This window comes from Hypanus sabinus, chromosome 26, assembly GCF_030144855.1.
Source record: "Hypanus sabinus isolate sHypSab1 chromosome 26, sHypSab1.hap1, whole genome shotgun sequence".
Classification (NCBI taxonomy): Eukaryota; Metazoa; Chordata; class Chondrichthyes; order Myliobatiformes; family Dasyatidae; genus Hypanus; species Hypanus sabinus.
Genome location: NC_082731.1, coordinates 15920637 through 15934011, shown reverse-complemented (window position 1 = coordinate 15934011; position 13375 = coordinate 15920637). Strand labels below are relative to the sequence as shown.

Here is a 13375-nt window from a genome sequence, read left to right as displayed (position 1 = left end):
TCCTCGCCCTCCTCTGCCCCTCCCTTCGCTCTTCTCTCGCCCTCCTCTCCCCCTCCCCTCACTCTTCCCTCACTCTTCCCTCACTTCCCTCTTGTTCCTCCCCCTTTTCCCCACTCTTTGCCCTACATTCCCTTCCCCCTTCTGTTTTTCTGACCCCTTGTTCGTTCAGAGCCTAGCCACCAGGGAGCAGTCTCTGTTTTCCCGGTCATTCCTGGGACAACCAGGACGCGATTACTTCTCTCCGTCTCTCCCCTCCCTCCCCTCCGCCAACCCCAGCCACTAAGAGCCGTGACTCTCTGTTCCTTTCCCTGCAGTGAAGAGATCATCAGGTACATCCTGGTCCAGGTCCTGCCGCCCTACCCCAACACCTCCAGGCCTCGATTCTCCCTCTACCTCTCGGCCCAGCTTGAGATCGGCGTTGTCCGAGTCTTCCACAGGCAATGCAACTACCTGATAGGTAGGTGAGGGAGGGAGGGAGACACCGGGGTGTGCGCCAGGGAAACGTACCTCTTTGACCAGACCTGTGCCCAGGAAGGGATGACCTGAGGGTGGTGGGGAGGAGGGGTTTGCCTCTTGTTGCGTTTGGTGATTGGATGGGAGGGGAGGAGGCAGGAGTGTCTGTGGTTGAGATCTGGGCCACGTTCGTGTTTTCCAGCAGTTGTTTAACCTGGCTTGCATGCTGACTCTCTGGTTAAATGGTTTGCCTGTAGTCGAGACCTGAGCTGACAGTGATGACCCTATAAATGGATTAGCTGTCACCAGACACGGGCTGTCTGTAACTGAGCTGGGACAGCTGTTGTCAAGCTTGATAGGGGTCTTCCTGGCCAAGCATGCCTGTAGTTGAGAGCTGGGATGCCTGTAGCCTCCTTCAGTGGAGAATTTCCTGTGATGGAGACCCAGGACGCCTGTATCTATTCTCCACGGGTACTGCGCCTGTAGCTGACACCTTTCAGGGGTTTGACTAGCACAGACCGGGGATGGGTGTTTCCTGTAGGAGGGACCTGGCGTTCGGTTGTTCTTTGCGTGCAACCTTCATGAGGAGCACGCGTGGCTGTGGCTGGAACGGGTTGGCCTGAGCTGGGACAACAGAACCCCTGCCGCTGTAGCCCTGCTCGGTGGCAGAGAATCGGGAAGCACTGCCGGAAATCCTGGAGTCGGCAGAGATGGTTCCCATGGATAGGGGACGAGCTGGCGGGAAGGGGGAACACAAAGGCACCCAGTGCAGACTCCAGCAGCCCTCTGCATCAAGGTCACCCTCCTCACTACCCCCCACCATTTCCCCTCCTCCTTGCTCTATCCACAGAAGAGATCCAGCACACCTTGGAGCGGATCGACCGGATGTATTCCCAGGTTCGGATCAACATGCCGGAGCTGGAGCAGTGAGTATCCTCGTGGGGGTGGGACTGGAGGGTGGAGCAGGGGAGGAGAGAGGAGCAGATCCTGGGAGGGGCCAGTTCTACTTCCAGGGGAGCCAGGTGTGTGTTGAGGGAGTTAAGCACGAGGAGGATAATTGGACAATGGAGTGAATATGGGTGGAAACTCAGTGACCAGGTCCCAGGATTGGGGGAAATTTCATTGGGATGGGATGGAGAGGAGGGAATTGTATCTGAGGGGTGAGGGTTAATTAGTGGAGTGGGTTCAGGTCATTGGTGGGGGAGTGACGAGCAGGTCCCCAGGACTCTGAGTGTTAGTTGGTGGTGGTGTTTCTGTTTGTGGGCAATGGGTCCCCAGGGGACTGGGTGGGGGTGACGCTGGTATGTTTGAGACCATGGTCCCTGGTCCATGGATTGGCAATGGATGGTGTTTTTATACGGGGGGGTCTGATGCTGTGGGAAGGGAGGGATAGTCGTCAAGAAGGCTTGGCAGTACAACCTGGCACAGTGGTGAACAGATGCACAATGGGGAGAGGGAGGCCCCACAGGCGAGGTGAGAGGAGGGAGGAGTGCAAGAGAGGTTAGTTGGGGAAGATTTGGGTGGGTCACCGAGGAAGGGAGGGAAGATGCCTTGGGGAAGAGAGAGAGAGGCCACAGAGATGGCGAGCTTCCTGGAGCAGTCAGTCAGGACGCTGGAGGGAATTTCTGGATGTAGGAGGGTAAGCAGGAAAGATCAGGGAGATTCCCCAGGGTTAGAGGTGGACCCTCAGGGGAGGATGAGAGGGAGTGGGAAGATTTGGTAGATGCCTGGGCCAAAGTGGTGGTGTTACCAGGAAAGTGAGGATGTGTTGGGAAGGGTTTGGGGTTGGTTTCCCGGGGGGGGGGGGGGGGTATTTGCAGGGTTCCTCACTCGGACCTGTGATCCTGCTCCCTTTCAGGCCCAACCTGCTGCTGCCGGACATGGCCACGCTGATGGAGACCTACGAAGGGGCTTTGGATCCATTCTTTGGATTGATGACTAGTCCCCCACTGCCTAGTCCAAGTCTGATCCCACAGGCAAGTGTAAAGTCAGGTTGTAATTCCCACCTCTCCTCCCCTGACTCATTAAACCTATCGGAGCACAATCAGGCCATTTGGCTCATCGTCTGCTCCGCCATTCGATCATGGCTGATTTACTTTCTCTGTCAACTCCAATCTCTTGCCTTGTCCCTGGACTAATCATCCCCCAATCAATCTTCACTTTAAATATCCCCAATGACTTGGTCTTCGAGGCCATCCATGGCAATGAATTCCAAAGATTCACCACCTTCTGGCTAAAGAAATTCCTGCTCAATACTGTTCTAAAGTGACATCATTTTCTTCTAAGGCAACACACAAAAAATGCTGGATGAATTCAGCAAGCCAGGTAGCGTCTATGGAAAAGAGTTTCGGGTCCAGACCCTTCATCAGGACTGGAAAAAAAGGTGAGACTTTTTTCTTCCAGTCCTGATGATAGGTCTCGGCCAATAATTTCGACTGTTTTGTCTTATCAATTGATGCTGTCTGGCCTGCTGAGTTCCTCCAGCATTTTGTGTGTGTCGCTTCCGATTTTCCAGCATCTCCAGATCTTCTCATCCTTTCATTCTAAGGCTGTGTTGTCTCGTCCTTGATTCTCCCACCACTGGAAACAACCTCTGGACATCCACTGTGTCTACTCCTTTCAATGAGATTCCCCTCTTTCTTCTAAACTCTGAGTAGAGGCTCAGGGCCATCAAACGCTCTACATACATTAACCCTTTCATTCAGGGATCATTCTCGTAAACATCCTCTGGACCCTCTTGAATGCCAGCTCATCCTTTCTTGGATATGGGGATCATAACTATGCAGAAAGCTCCAAATATGGTCTTACCAATGACTTAGCATTATCTCCCTGCTTTTATCTTCTCGTCTAGAGGAAATGAATGCTAACATTAGATTTGTCTTCCTTATAACAACTCCACCTGCATATCAACCTTCAGGGAATTCTACATTAGCCGAGTTTGCTCCCTGTTTAGAGAATGGTTTATGCCTTTATTCCTCCTACTGAAGTGCATGATCATACACTGTATTCCATCTGTTACTTCATTGCCCATTCTCCTCATCTGTTGACTTTCTACAGACGCTTTGCTTCCTTGCTACCTGCCCCTATGCCTATGGTCCGTAAACCTGTCCATGGCATCATCAATTCAGACATCTAGATCTTTAAACTGTAACGTGAAAAGAAGTGACCTCTGCAGAACACCACTAGTCACCAGAAAAGATCCCCTTTATTCCATCTCCCCCATTACTCTCAGAAATAGTTACTTTTACTCCACCTTGGGTTAGTCGACACATCGGGTTTTAGCTTCTCCTTCTCAAACTATTTAGGCTCCATCATTAACTTCTGAGAATTTCTCCTCCACATCAAGGCCTTCCCCATCATCCTAAATCCTTCCTCCCATCACCTGATAGGATGCAGGATGCATGTGGGTGATGGGACGGTGTGGAGGGAGCCTCACCCTGTCCCTGGGAGTCTGTGACGGGACGGTGTGGAGGGAGTCTCACCCTGTTGTGTCTGACCCTGTCCCTGGGAGTGTGTGACGGGACGGTGTGGAGGGAGCCTCACCCTGTGTCTGACCCTGTCCCTGGGAGTGTGTGACGGGATGGTGTGGAGGGAGCCTCACCCCGTGTCTGACCCTGTCCCTGGGAGTGTGTGACGGGATGGTGTGGAGGGAGCCTCACCCTGTGTCTGACCCTGTCCCTGGGTGAGTGGTGTGATGGGATGGTGTGGAGGGAGCCTCACCCTGTGTCTGACCCTGTCCCTGGGAGTGAGTGACAGGACGGTGTGGAGGGAGCCTCACCCTGTGTCTGACCCTGTCCCTGGGAGTGTGTGACGGGACGGTGTGGAGGGAGCCTCATCCTGTGTCTGACCCTGTCCCTGGGAGTGTGTGACGGGACGGTGTGGAGGGAGCCCCACCCTGTGTCTGACCCTGTCCCTGGGAGTGTGTGATGGGATGGTGTGGAGGGAGCCTCACCCCGTGTCTGACCCTGTCCCTGGGAGTGTGTGACGGGATGGTGTGGAGGGATCCTCACCCTGTCCCTGGGAGTCTGTGACGGGACGGTGTGGAGGGAGTCTCACCCTGTTGTGTCTGACCCTGTCCCTGGGAGTGTGTGACGGGACGGTGTGGATGGAGCCTCACCCTGTGTCTGACCCTGTCACTGGGTGGGGGGTGTGACGCGACGATCGGGAGGAGTGGATCAGGATTAATTCTTTTCCATCTGCTTACAGGTGAAGCCGCTCCTGAAACCTCCAGTTCCGGAAGGCCCACCGGAGGTTTTGCCCAAAGCTGAAGGTGTGTGATGCTGCTCCTGTTGTTTGCAGAAGCTTGTCCAGGGCTGTAGCTTCCGATGGAGCATCAGCCCATCCTTCCCCCTCTCCCTGGGAATGACTGACTGAGTCACCTCCTTCACACTGGGATGCTGAGACCCAGAGAGCGGTCAGGAGTGGGGGGCGGGCTGGGCTGCAGGAAGGTGAGGGTGGGTACAGCTCCTTTGGGAAGGACTGGGGCAGCTCTTTCCGTTATGAAACACTGTGTCATGGCTGGACGGGTGTGAATGGGTGCTGGGGAGTCACTTTGAGTTTCAGGTGTGCTGGCTACACTGGTTATGTGATTATGTGTGCACTCTCATGTGCACGCGTCCACACACACACACACACACACACACGTTGATGCAGCTGCACACAGAGTCTCTCTTAAGTCTGATGATGTTTCTGTTCTCAGAACCAGTTCCCATACTCACTGTGTCTCCAGAATTGATCACAATCCGTGAGGTAGAGCCCATCTTGATGCCTGAAGTGGAGGTTTGTATCAGATCCCAGCCAGCTCCCATTCAACAGGGATTTGGGGAATTGTATTGAGAGGAAGTGGGGATTCAGAGAATTTGGAGTCGATGAGGATTTGCTGACTGAAAACACAAGACCTTCTTCGGTCACTGGAAATCTTGAGTAATGCACACAAAATGCTGGGGGAACTCAGCAGGTCAGGCAGCATCTGTGGAAGAGAATGAACAGTTGACAATTCATTTTGACTTGATCCTGATGAATGGTTTTGGCTGGAATGCCGTTATTTATTCTCCTCCATAGATACTGCTTGACCTCCTGAGTTCCTCCAGTGTTCTGTGTGTGTTGCTTCAAGTAATTGCATTGAGATTATGAGGGAATACAAAATTTTGGAGGAAGCCAGCAGTTCAGGCAGCACGTGCAGAAAGGAATGGACAGTCAAAGGTCAGGCAGCATCTGTGGAAGAGAATGAGCATTTGTAGATCAGGCATTATTTGTGGGAAGTAATAAACAGTCGACATTCCGAGCCAAGACCCTTCATCAGGACTGGATAGGAAGGGGGAAAATCCAGAATAAGAAGGTGGGGAGAGGGGGAGGAGTACAAACTGGAAGGTGTTAGGTGAAGCCAGGTGAGTGAGTGATGAAGTGAGAATGTGGAAGGTGATCGGTAGAAAATGTCTGATGAAGGGCTGAAGAAGGAATCTGTTAGGGGAAGGGAGCAACGGACCCCAGGGTGAGGTGATAGGCAGGAGAGAAGAGGTAAGAGGGGAGCCTGAATGAGGAATGGAAGAAGATGGAACCAGTGGGGGGTGGTGGTGGTGGTGAATGACTGGAAATTATTGAAATTTATGTTGATGCTATCAGGTCAGAGGCTTCCCAGCGGAATATGAGGTTTTGCTCCGCCATTCCAGAATCTGCATTGGTATTGGGTGTAGACCAGGGAATTGTGATTAAATGGTTATTGGAAGTATTGTGTTGGTATTGAATAGGATCTTGGGAAGGAGCATTGATAGTGAATGGGGTTTTGAGGAATTGTGTTGGAATTACTTGGGAGTTCAGAAAATTGAGTTGTGAATAAATGGAGATCCAGGGAATTAAAGTGGGATTAAATGGGTCTTTGAGGAATGATGTAGGCCTTTGGGGAGAGGTATTGTTATTACATTGGGATTTGTAAAGCTATATTGGGATTAAGTGAGGATTTGGAGAAATACACAGATTGAATGGGGATACTGGTATTATTGGCAGATTATATGCAGATTGCGTGGCAAATGGAGGGATGAGTTGGGTAAATGTGGGGAATAATGGAGAATGGTTCAGACCAAATGGTGATTGAGGTTTGGGGAGGGTGGAAGTCTTGATCATCATTGGCCTGGTATTGCCATGTAAGGGAAAGTAGGTAGGAGGAGAAGGGGGGATTAGAGGAGGGGTGATGGGTGGGAGGGATGATATGTGATGTTGCGGTAGGGACCGATGGCTAGTGGGGGGGGGAAGAAATGATTTGAAGTGTGATTGCCATGATTAAGCTTTGGTCCTGTGATTCAACCCCCCCTCCCCCAAACCCACCTTACCTTGCCTTTCCTCCCCTCACAGGCTGGACCCGACTTGCCTGAGCTCAGTGTCAGGCAGCTGGAAGATTTCCTGGCCGAGGAGTTCTGGTTCCCTGAGGAGCCTGGTGCACCGGAGACCCGAAAACTCCGGAGACGGCCTCGGCGGGAAGGTAGTGCTCTGTTTGATCCAGAGAGAAGGCAGCTCCTTGAGTCCATCAATCCACATTGTTCTTCAGACACCCACTTACACTGCTCCTACACCAGACCCATTTCATGTTACCTACACTCTCACCAACTATCTTCAGATTCCCTGCCTCACCCACACAATAGGGTGGAGTGTGTGGGCATCAGGGTGCAATTTGCAATGGCCATTTTACCCACCAACTGGCACATCTTTGGGTCAGGGGAGCAGATAGCAGCACCTGAGGAGGTAAGCGAGTACAAGCTCCACATACAGGGCAACGCAGGCCAGGATCAAACTGAGGTGTGTGGGGCTACGAGGTAGTGGCTCTAACCGCTGGGCCACTGAGCTGATCTGAATGTAGGGGCTTGATTTGAAGTACTTCAGACATGGGCGCATGTTGTTAAGGAACTGCACTTAGCCCTCAAGTTAGGCAGTTGAACTACCAGCATCCCACATCCCCAGAATGCCAGAATGAAGGGGCTTGAGCCCGGGATTATTTTGTCATTCATTTTTGGGCACTGAATGTGGGGAAGCTGAACAGCAGAAAAGATAGATTCCCATTATTGTTAGCTTGTGTGTGTGAGAGAAGAAAAAGAGGAACAAAGAGTGCTCTGTGTGTGTGTGTGTGTGTGTGTGAGAGAGAGAGAGACAGAGAGAGAATACTGTGTATATAAGAGATTACTGAGACAGGTTTCAGATTTCTGATTCATTGGGATCTCTTCTGCAGAAGGTGTGATCTGCACAGAAAGGATGAGTTACACCGGAACTCAAGGGGGAACTAATATCCCTTCAGGTAGCTTTGTTAGAGCTGGTTAAAGTAACTGAAGAAGTTGACAGGGCAAAACTACAGTCAGTGGGATTGATAGAAGTGTGTCTTTAAACTAAATAATAGGTTTAACAGTGTAGAAAAATAAGGTTAAAGTAAAAGGGAAGGAGAGTGCAGGGGAAATTATGGAAGTCTCCAGAATAAATATAAAGATCATAACTTCCAAGGATATACATTGTATTGAAAGGACAGGCAGAGGGGGTGATGTGGCTCTGTTGGTAAAGTGAAATCAAATCCTTAAAAAGAGATGACATAGGATCGGAAGTTGTAGAATCCTTGTGGTAGAGTAAGAAACTGCATAAGTGAAAAGACCCTGATGGGAGTTATTTACAGGCCTTCGAACAGTAGACAGGATGTGGGCTACAAATGACAACAGGAGATAGAAAAGGCATGTACAAAGGGCAGTGTTATCATAGTCATGTGGGATTTCAATATGCAGGTGGATTTGAAAAAGATTAAAAATTAAGGTAAGCTGTCAAAGGAGATATCAAAATTTTTCAGATAGAGATAAAGACTAAAAGTGAGGCAAGAGTGAGGTAGTAATCAGGACAAAGAAATGACAGACAAACTAAACATTTTCTATCAGTCTACATTGTGGAAGACACTAGCAGTATGCTAGGAATTCAAGAATGTTAGGAGAGAGAAGTGAGTATAGTTGTGATTACTAAGGAGAAGGTGCTTAGGAAACTGAAATGTCTGAAGGTAGATAAGTCACCTGGACCAGATGGACTACATCCCATGGTTCTAAAGGATGTAGCTGAAGAGATTGTAGAGACATTAGTAGAGATCTTTCAGGAATCACTAGATTCTGAAATGTTTCTGGAGGAATGGAAAATTGCTCCACTCTCTTAGGAAGGGAGGGAGACAAAAGGCAGGAAATTACAGGCCAGTTCGCCTAACTTCAGTGGTTGGTGAGATGTTTGAATCCATTATTAAGGATGAGGTTTCGGGGTACTTGAAGGTACAGGATGAAAATGGTTGATGTCAGCATGGTTTCCTTAGGGAGAAATCCTGCCTGACAAATCTGTTGGATTTCTTTGAGGAAATAGCAGGCAGAATCAGGTGTAGTATCACTGGTGTATGTCATAAAGCTTGTTGTTTTGCAGCAGCACTACAATATATAATATTTTTTAAACTATAAATTACAATAAAGAATTTATTTTTAAAAAATAAATAAAGAGTGCAAAGAGGGAGAAAAAAGAAAAAAAATTGTGAGGTAGTGTAATGAGTTCATTGTCAGTTCAGAATCTGATGGTGGAGGGAAGAAGCTGTTCCTAAAACTATCAACTATGGTGAGTGTGCGTCTTCAGGCTCCTGTACCACTTCTTTGACGGTAGCAATGAGAAGAGGGCATGCACTGGGTGATGAGGGTCCCAATGACAGATGCCACCTTTTTGATGCATTGCTTTGAAGATGTCCTTTTTGCTGGGAAGGCTAGTGCCCATGATGGAGCTGGCTCAGTTTGCAACTTTCTGCAGGTGTTTCCAATCCTGTGCAGTGCCCTCCATAATAGTGATGCAACGAGTTAGCATGCTTTCCACTGTACATCTATAGAAATTTGCTATACTCTTTGATAACACACCAAATCTCTTTGAACTCCTAATATAGTCACTGTCATGCTTTCTTTATATTTGCATCAATATGTTGGACCCAGGATATATCTTCTGAGATCTTGTCACCCCCAGGAACACGAAAGTGCTCATGAATCCCATGGTTGTATATGTTGGTATACAGTACTGTGCAAAAGTCTTGGGCACATATATATAGCATGGGTACCTCAGACCTTTGCACAGTACTGAAGTAATTTTCTGTATTAAACTGTATGGCTGCTGCAAAACAAAACAAATTTGATGACTGAGTGATTAAAAAACCTGATTCTGATATGGGTCTCTATTGTGGACTGAGAGTGGGAAGGGTGATGGGAGAGGGGTATCATGGTTGTGGAAAAGGAGAAGGAAGCAGGGACCTAGCAGAAAGCAATGATCAATCAATAAATAAACATACACACACACACTCTTGTTTAGTAAGGGCATCAAATGTTATGGGGAGAGGGCAATAATATATCAGCTATAGTGGAATAGCAAAAAGCTCAATGGGCCAAATTGTCTAATTTTGCTCCTATGTCTTGTGTCAAGATGCTTGTGTGTGGAGTGTCTCTCTAAGATGTATCTCTGTATCTATGTGGCGGGGGGGAGGACGCATTTTTATGTGTGTGTGATAATCTTGTGTCTGATCAAGCATTGATTCTCTGGGTGTCCTTCACCATGAGGGTGTTTAAACTCAAGAGTTCAAAGCATATTTATTATCGAAGTATGTACACCATTTACAACCTTGAGATTCATCTTCTTGCAGGCCACCACAGAACAAAGGAACAATAAAATTCATGAAATATCCTGCACCACAAAGACAGTCAAATGTGCAAAAAAGAACAAATCACGCAAGTAATTAAAAAATGCATACAAATAATCCACAGAACATGAACTGTAGAGTCCCTGAATGTAAGGCCACAGCTACAGAGCCAGTTCAGCACTGCAGCTGGTCCAGGAGACTAATGGCTGCAGGCTACAGCCACAGAGCTGGGTTCAGTGCTGAGTTGCTTGCTGATGGCTGAGGCCACAGATGTAGAGTCAGGTTCATCGCTGAGGCAAGTAAAGCCTCATGGAATAATGAGCTGAACACGGTTCGTCCTTCACCCTTTTAAAATCTGGTTTGGAGCTGAAAGAGGTGACATAGGGTCAGAAGGTATTGTAAGGCAAATGGTATGTTGGCATTCATAGCAAAAGGATTTGAGTACAGGAGCAGGGAGGTTCTACTGCAGTTGTACAAGGCCTTGGTGAGACCACATCTAGAATATTGGGTGCAGTTTTGGTCCCCTAATCTGAGGAAAGATATTCTTACCATAGAGGGAGTATAGAGAAGGTTCACCAGATTGATTCCTGGGATGGCAGGACTTTCATATGAAGAAAGACTGGATTGACTAGGCTTATACTCACTGGAATTTAGAAGATTGAGGGGGGATCTTATTGAAACGTATAAAATTCTAAAGGGATTGGACAGGCTAGATGCAGGAAGATTGTTTCCAATGTTGGGGAAGTCCAGAACGAGGGGTCACAGTTTAAGGATAAAGGGGAAGCCTTTTAGGACCAAGATGAGGAAAAACTTCTTCACACAGAGAGTGGTGAATCTGTGGAATTCTCTGCCACAGGAAACAGTTGAGGCCGGTTCATTGGCTATATTTAAGAGGAAGTTAGATATGGCCCTTGTGGCTAAAGGGATCAGGGGGTATGGAGAGAGAGCAGGTACAGGGTTCTGAGTTGGATGATCAGCCATGATCATACTGAATGGTGGTGCAGGGTCGAAGGGCCGAATGGCCTACTCCTGCACCTATTTTCTATGTTTCTGTCTTTGGATAGAGCTCAGGGTCTGCAAGAACCCTGATGAGAGTTATATACACACCCCCAAACAGCAGTAAGGATGTGGTCTGCAAATTACAATGGGAGATAGAAAATGAATGCCAAAAGGCAATAATACAACAGTCATGGGGGATTTCAATATGCAGGTAGATTGGGAAAATCAGGTTGGTGCTGGATTCTGGGAGTGAGAATTTCTAGAGTGCCTATGAGATGGATTTTTAGAGCAGCTTGTGGTTGAGCCCACTGGGGGATCAGCTGTTCTGGACTGCACGTTGTGCAACTAACCAGAATTCATTCAGGACATTAAGGGACAGGAACTCTTCGGGCAAAGTGATCATAATATGATTAAATTCGCCCTGAAATTTGAGAAGGAGAAGCTAAGGTCAGATGTATCAGTATCACAGTGGAGTAAAGGGAATTACTGAGGCATGAGAGAGGAGTGGACCAGAATTGATTGGAAAAGAACACTGGCAGTATGACAGCAGAGCAGCAATGGCTGGAATTTCTGGAATCAATTCGGAAGGCACAGGGTATATACATCCCAAAGCGGAAGAAGTATTCTAAAGAAAAGATGACACAACCATGGCTAACAAGAGAAGTCAAAGCCAACATAAAAGCCAAAGAGAGGGCATTTAACAGAGCAAAGATTAGTGGGAAGTTGTAGGATTAGGAAGCTTTTAAAAACCAACAGAAGATAACAAAAAAATTATTAAGAAGATAAAGATGGATTAAGAAAGTAAGCTAGCCAATAATATTAAAAAGGACACCAAAAGCTTCTTCAGATACATGAAGTGTAAAAGAGGGGTGAGAGTGGATATTGGACCACTGGGAAACAATGCTGGAGAGGTTGTAATGGGGGACAAGGAACTGGCAGACAAACTAAGTAAGCATTTTGCGTCAGTCTTCACTGTGGAAGACACTAACAATATGGTGGAAGTTCCTGGTGTCAGGGGGTCATAAAGTGTGTGAAATGACCATATCCAGGGAGAAGGTTCTTTGGAAACTGAAAGGTCTGAAGGTAGGTAAGTCACCTGGACCAGATGGAGCACACCCCAGGGTTCTGAAAGAGGTGTCTGAAGAGATTGTGGAGGCATTAGTAATGATCTTTCAAGAATTACTAGATTCTGGAATGGTTACAAAAGACTGGGAAATTGCAAGTGTCACTCCACTCATCAAGAAGGGAGAGAGGCAGAAGAAAGGAAACTATAGGCCAGTTAGTCTGACCTCAGTGGTTGGAAGATGTTCAAGTTGATTATCAAGTATGAGGTCTCAGGGTACTTGGAGGGAATGATAAAATAGGCCATAGTCAGCATGGCTTCCTCAAGAGCAAATGTTGCTTGAAATTCTTTGAAAAAATAACAAGCAGGATAGACAAAGGAGAATTGGTTGGTGTTGAGCACTTGGATTTTCAGAAGGCCTTTGACATAGTGCAACACATGAGGCATACACATTACTGAGGATCTCACATGGTCTGTGCATACCAGCTGTGGGGTGAAAAAGGCACAACAGTGTCTCTTTCACCTCAGACGATTGAAGAAGTTTGGTCTGGTCCCCCAAATCCTAAGACCTTTCTACAGGGGCACAATTGAGAGCATCCTGACTGGCTGCATCACTGCCTGGTGTGGGAATTGTACTTCCCTCAGTTGCAGGACTCACAGAGAGTGGTGCGGACAGCCCAGCGCATCTGCAGATATGAACTTCCCACTATTCAGGACATTTACAAAGACAGGTGTGTGAAAAGGGCCCGAAGGATCATTGGGGACCCGAATCACCCCAACCACAAACTGTTCCAGCTGCCACCATCCGGGAAACAGCACCACAGCATAAAAGCCAGGACCAGGCTCCAGGACAGTTTCTTCCACCAGGCCAGATTAATTCATGCTGATACAATTGTATTTCTATGTTATATTGACTGTCCTGTTGTACATACTATTTATTATAAATTACTATACGTTGCACATTGTGCATTTAGACGGAGAGCCCATGGTATTACAGGAATAGCATGGAAAAGCAATGGTTGATTGGCAGGAGGCAAAGGGTGGGAAGAAAAATGTCATTTCTGGTTGGCTGCTGATGACTAGTGGTGTTCCACAGGGGATTGTGTAGGAACCGATTCTTTTTGCATTATACGTCAATGATTTCGATGCTGGAATTGATGGCTTTGTTGCAAAGTTTGCGCTTGGTGTATTGTGAG

The 13375-nt window shown here is 47.8% G+C and overlaps 1 protein-coding gene across 4 annotated transcripts in view; it reads left to right on the top strand.

Annotated features, from left to right (window-relative positions):
• The window catches only part of LOC132381595 (meiotic recombination protein REC8 homolog), a 113168-nt gene that overhangs the window by 59720 nt on the left and 40073 nt on the right, over positions 1 to 13375 (top strand). For 3 of the 4 annotated variants that reach the window (XM_059951095.1, XM_059951092.1, XM_059951094.1), the window contains exons 3-8: positions 315 to 457; positions 1304 to 1379; positions 2312 to 2429; positions 4660 to 4723; positions 5153 to 5232; positions 6802 to 6928. In XM_059951095.1, the coding sequence (XP_059807078.1) occupies positions 315 to 457; positions 1304 to 1379; positions 2312 to 2429; positions 4660 to 4723; positions 5153 to 5232; positions 6802 to 6928 (608 nt within the window). The remainder of the gene's footprint in view (positions 1 to 314; positions 458 to 1303; positions 1380 to 2311; positions 2430 to 4659; positions 4724 to 5152; positions 5233 to 6801; positions 6929 to 13375) is intronic. The other variant, XM_059951096.1, reaches the window with a different exon arrangement.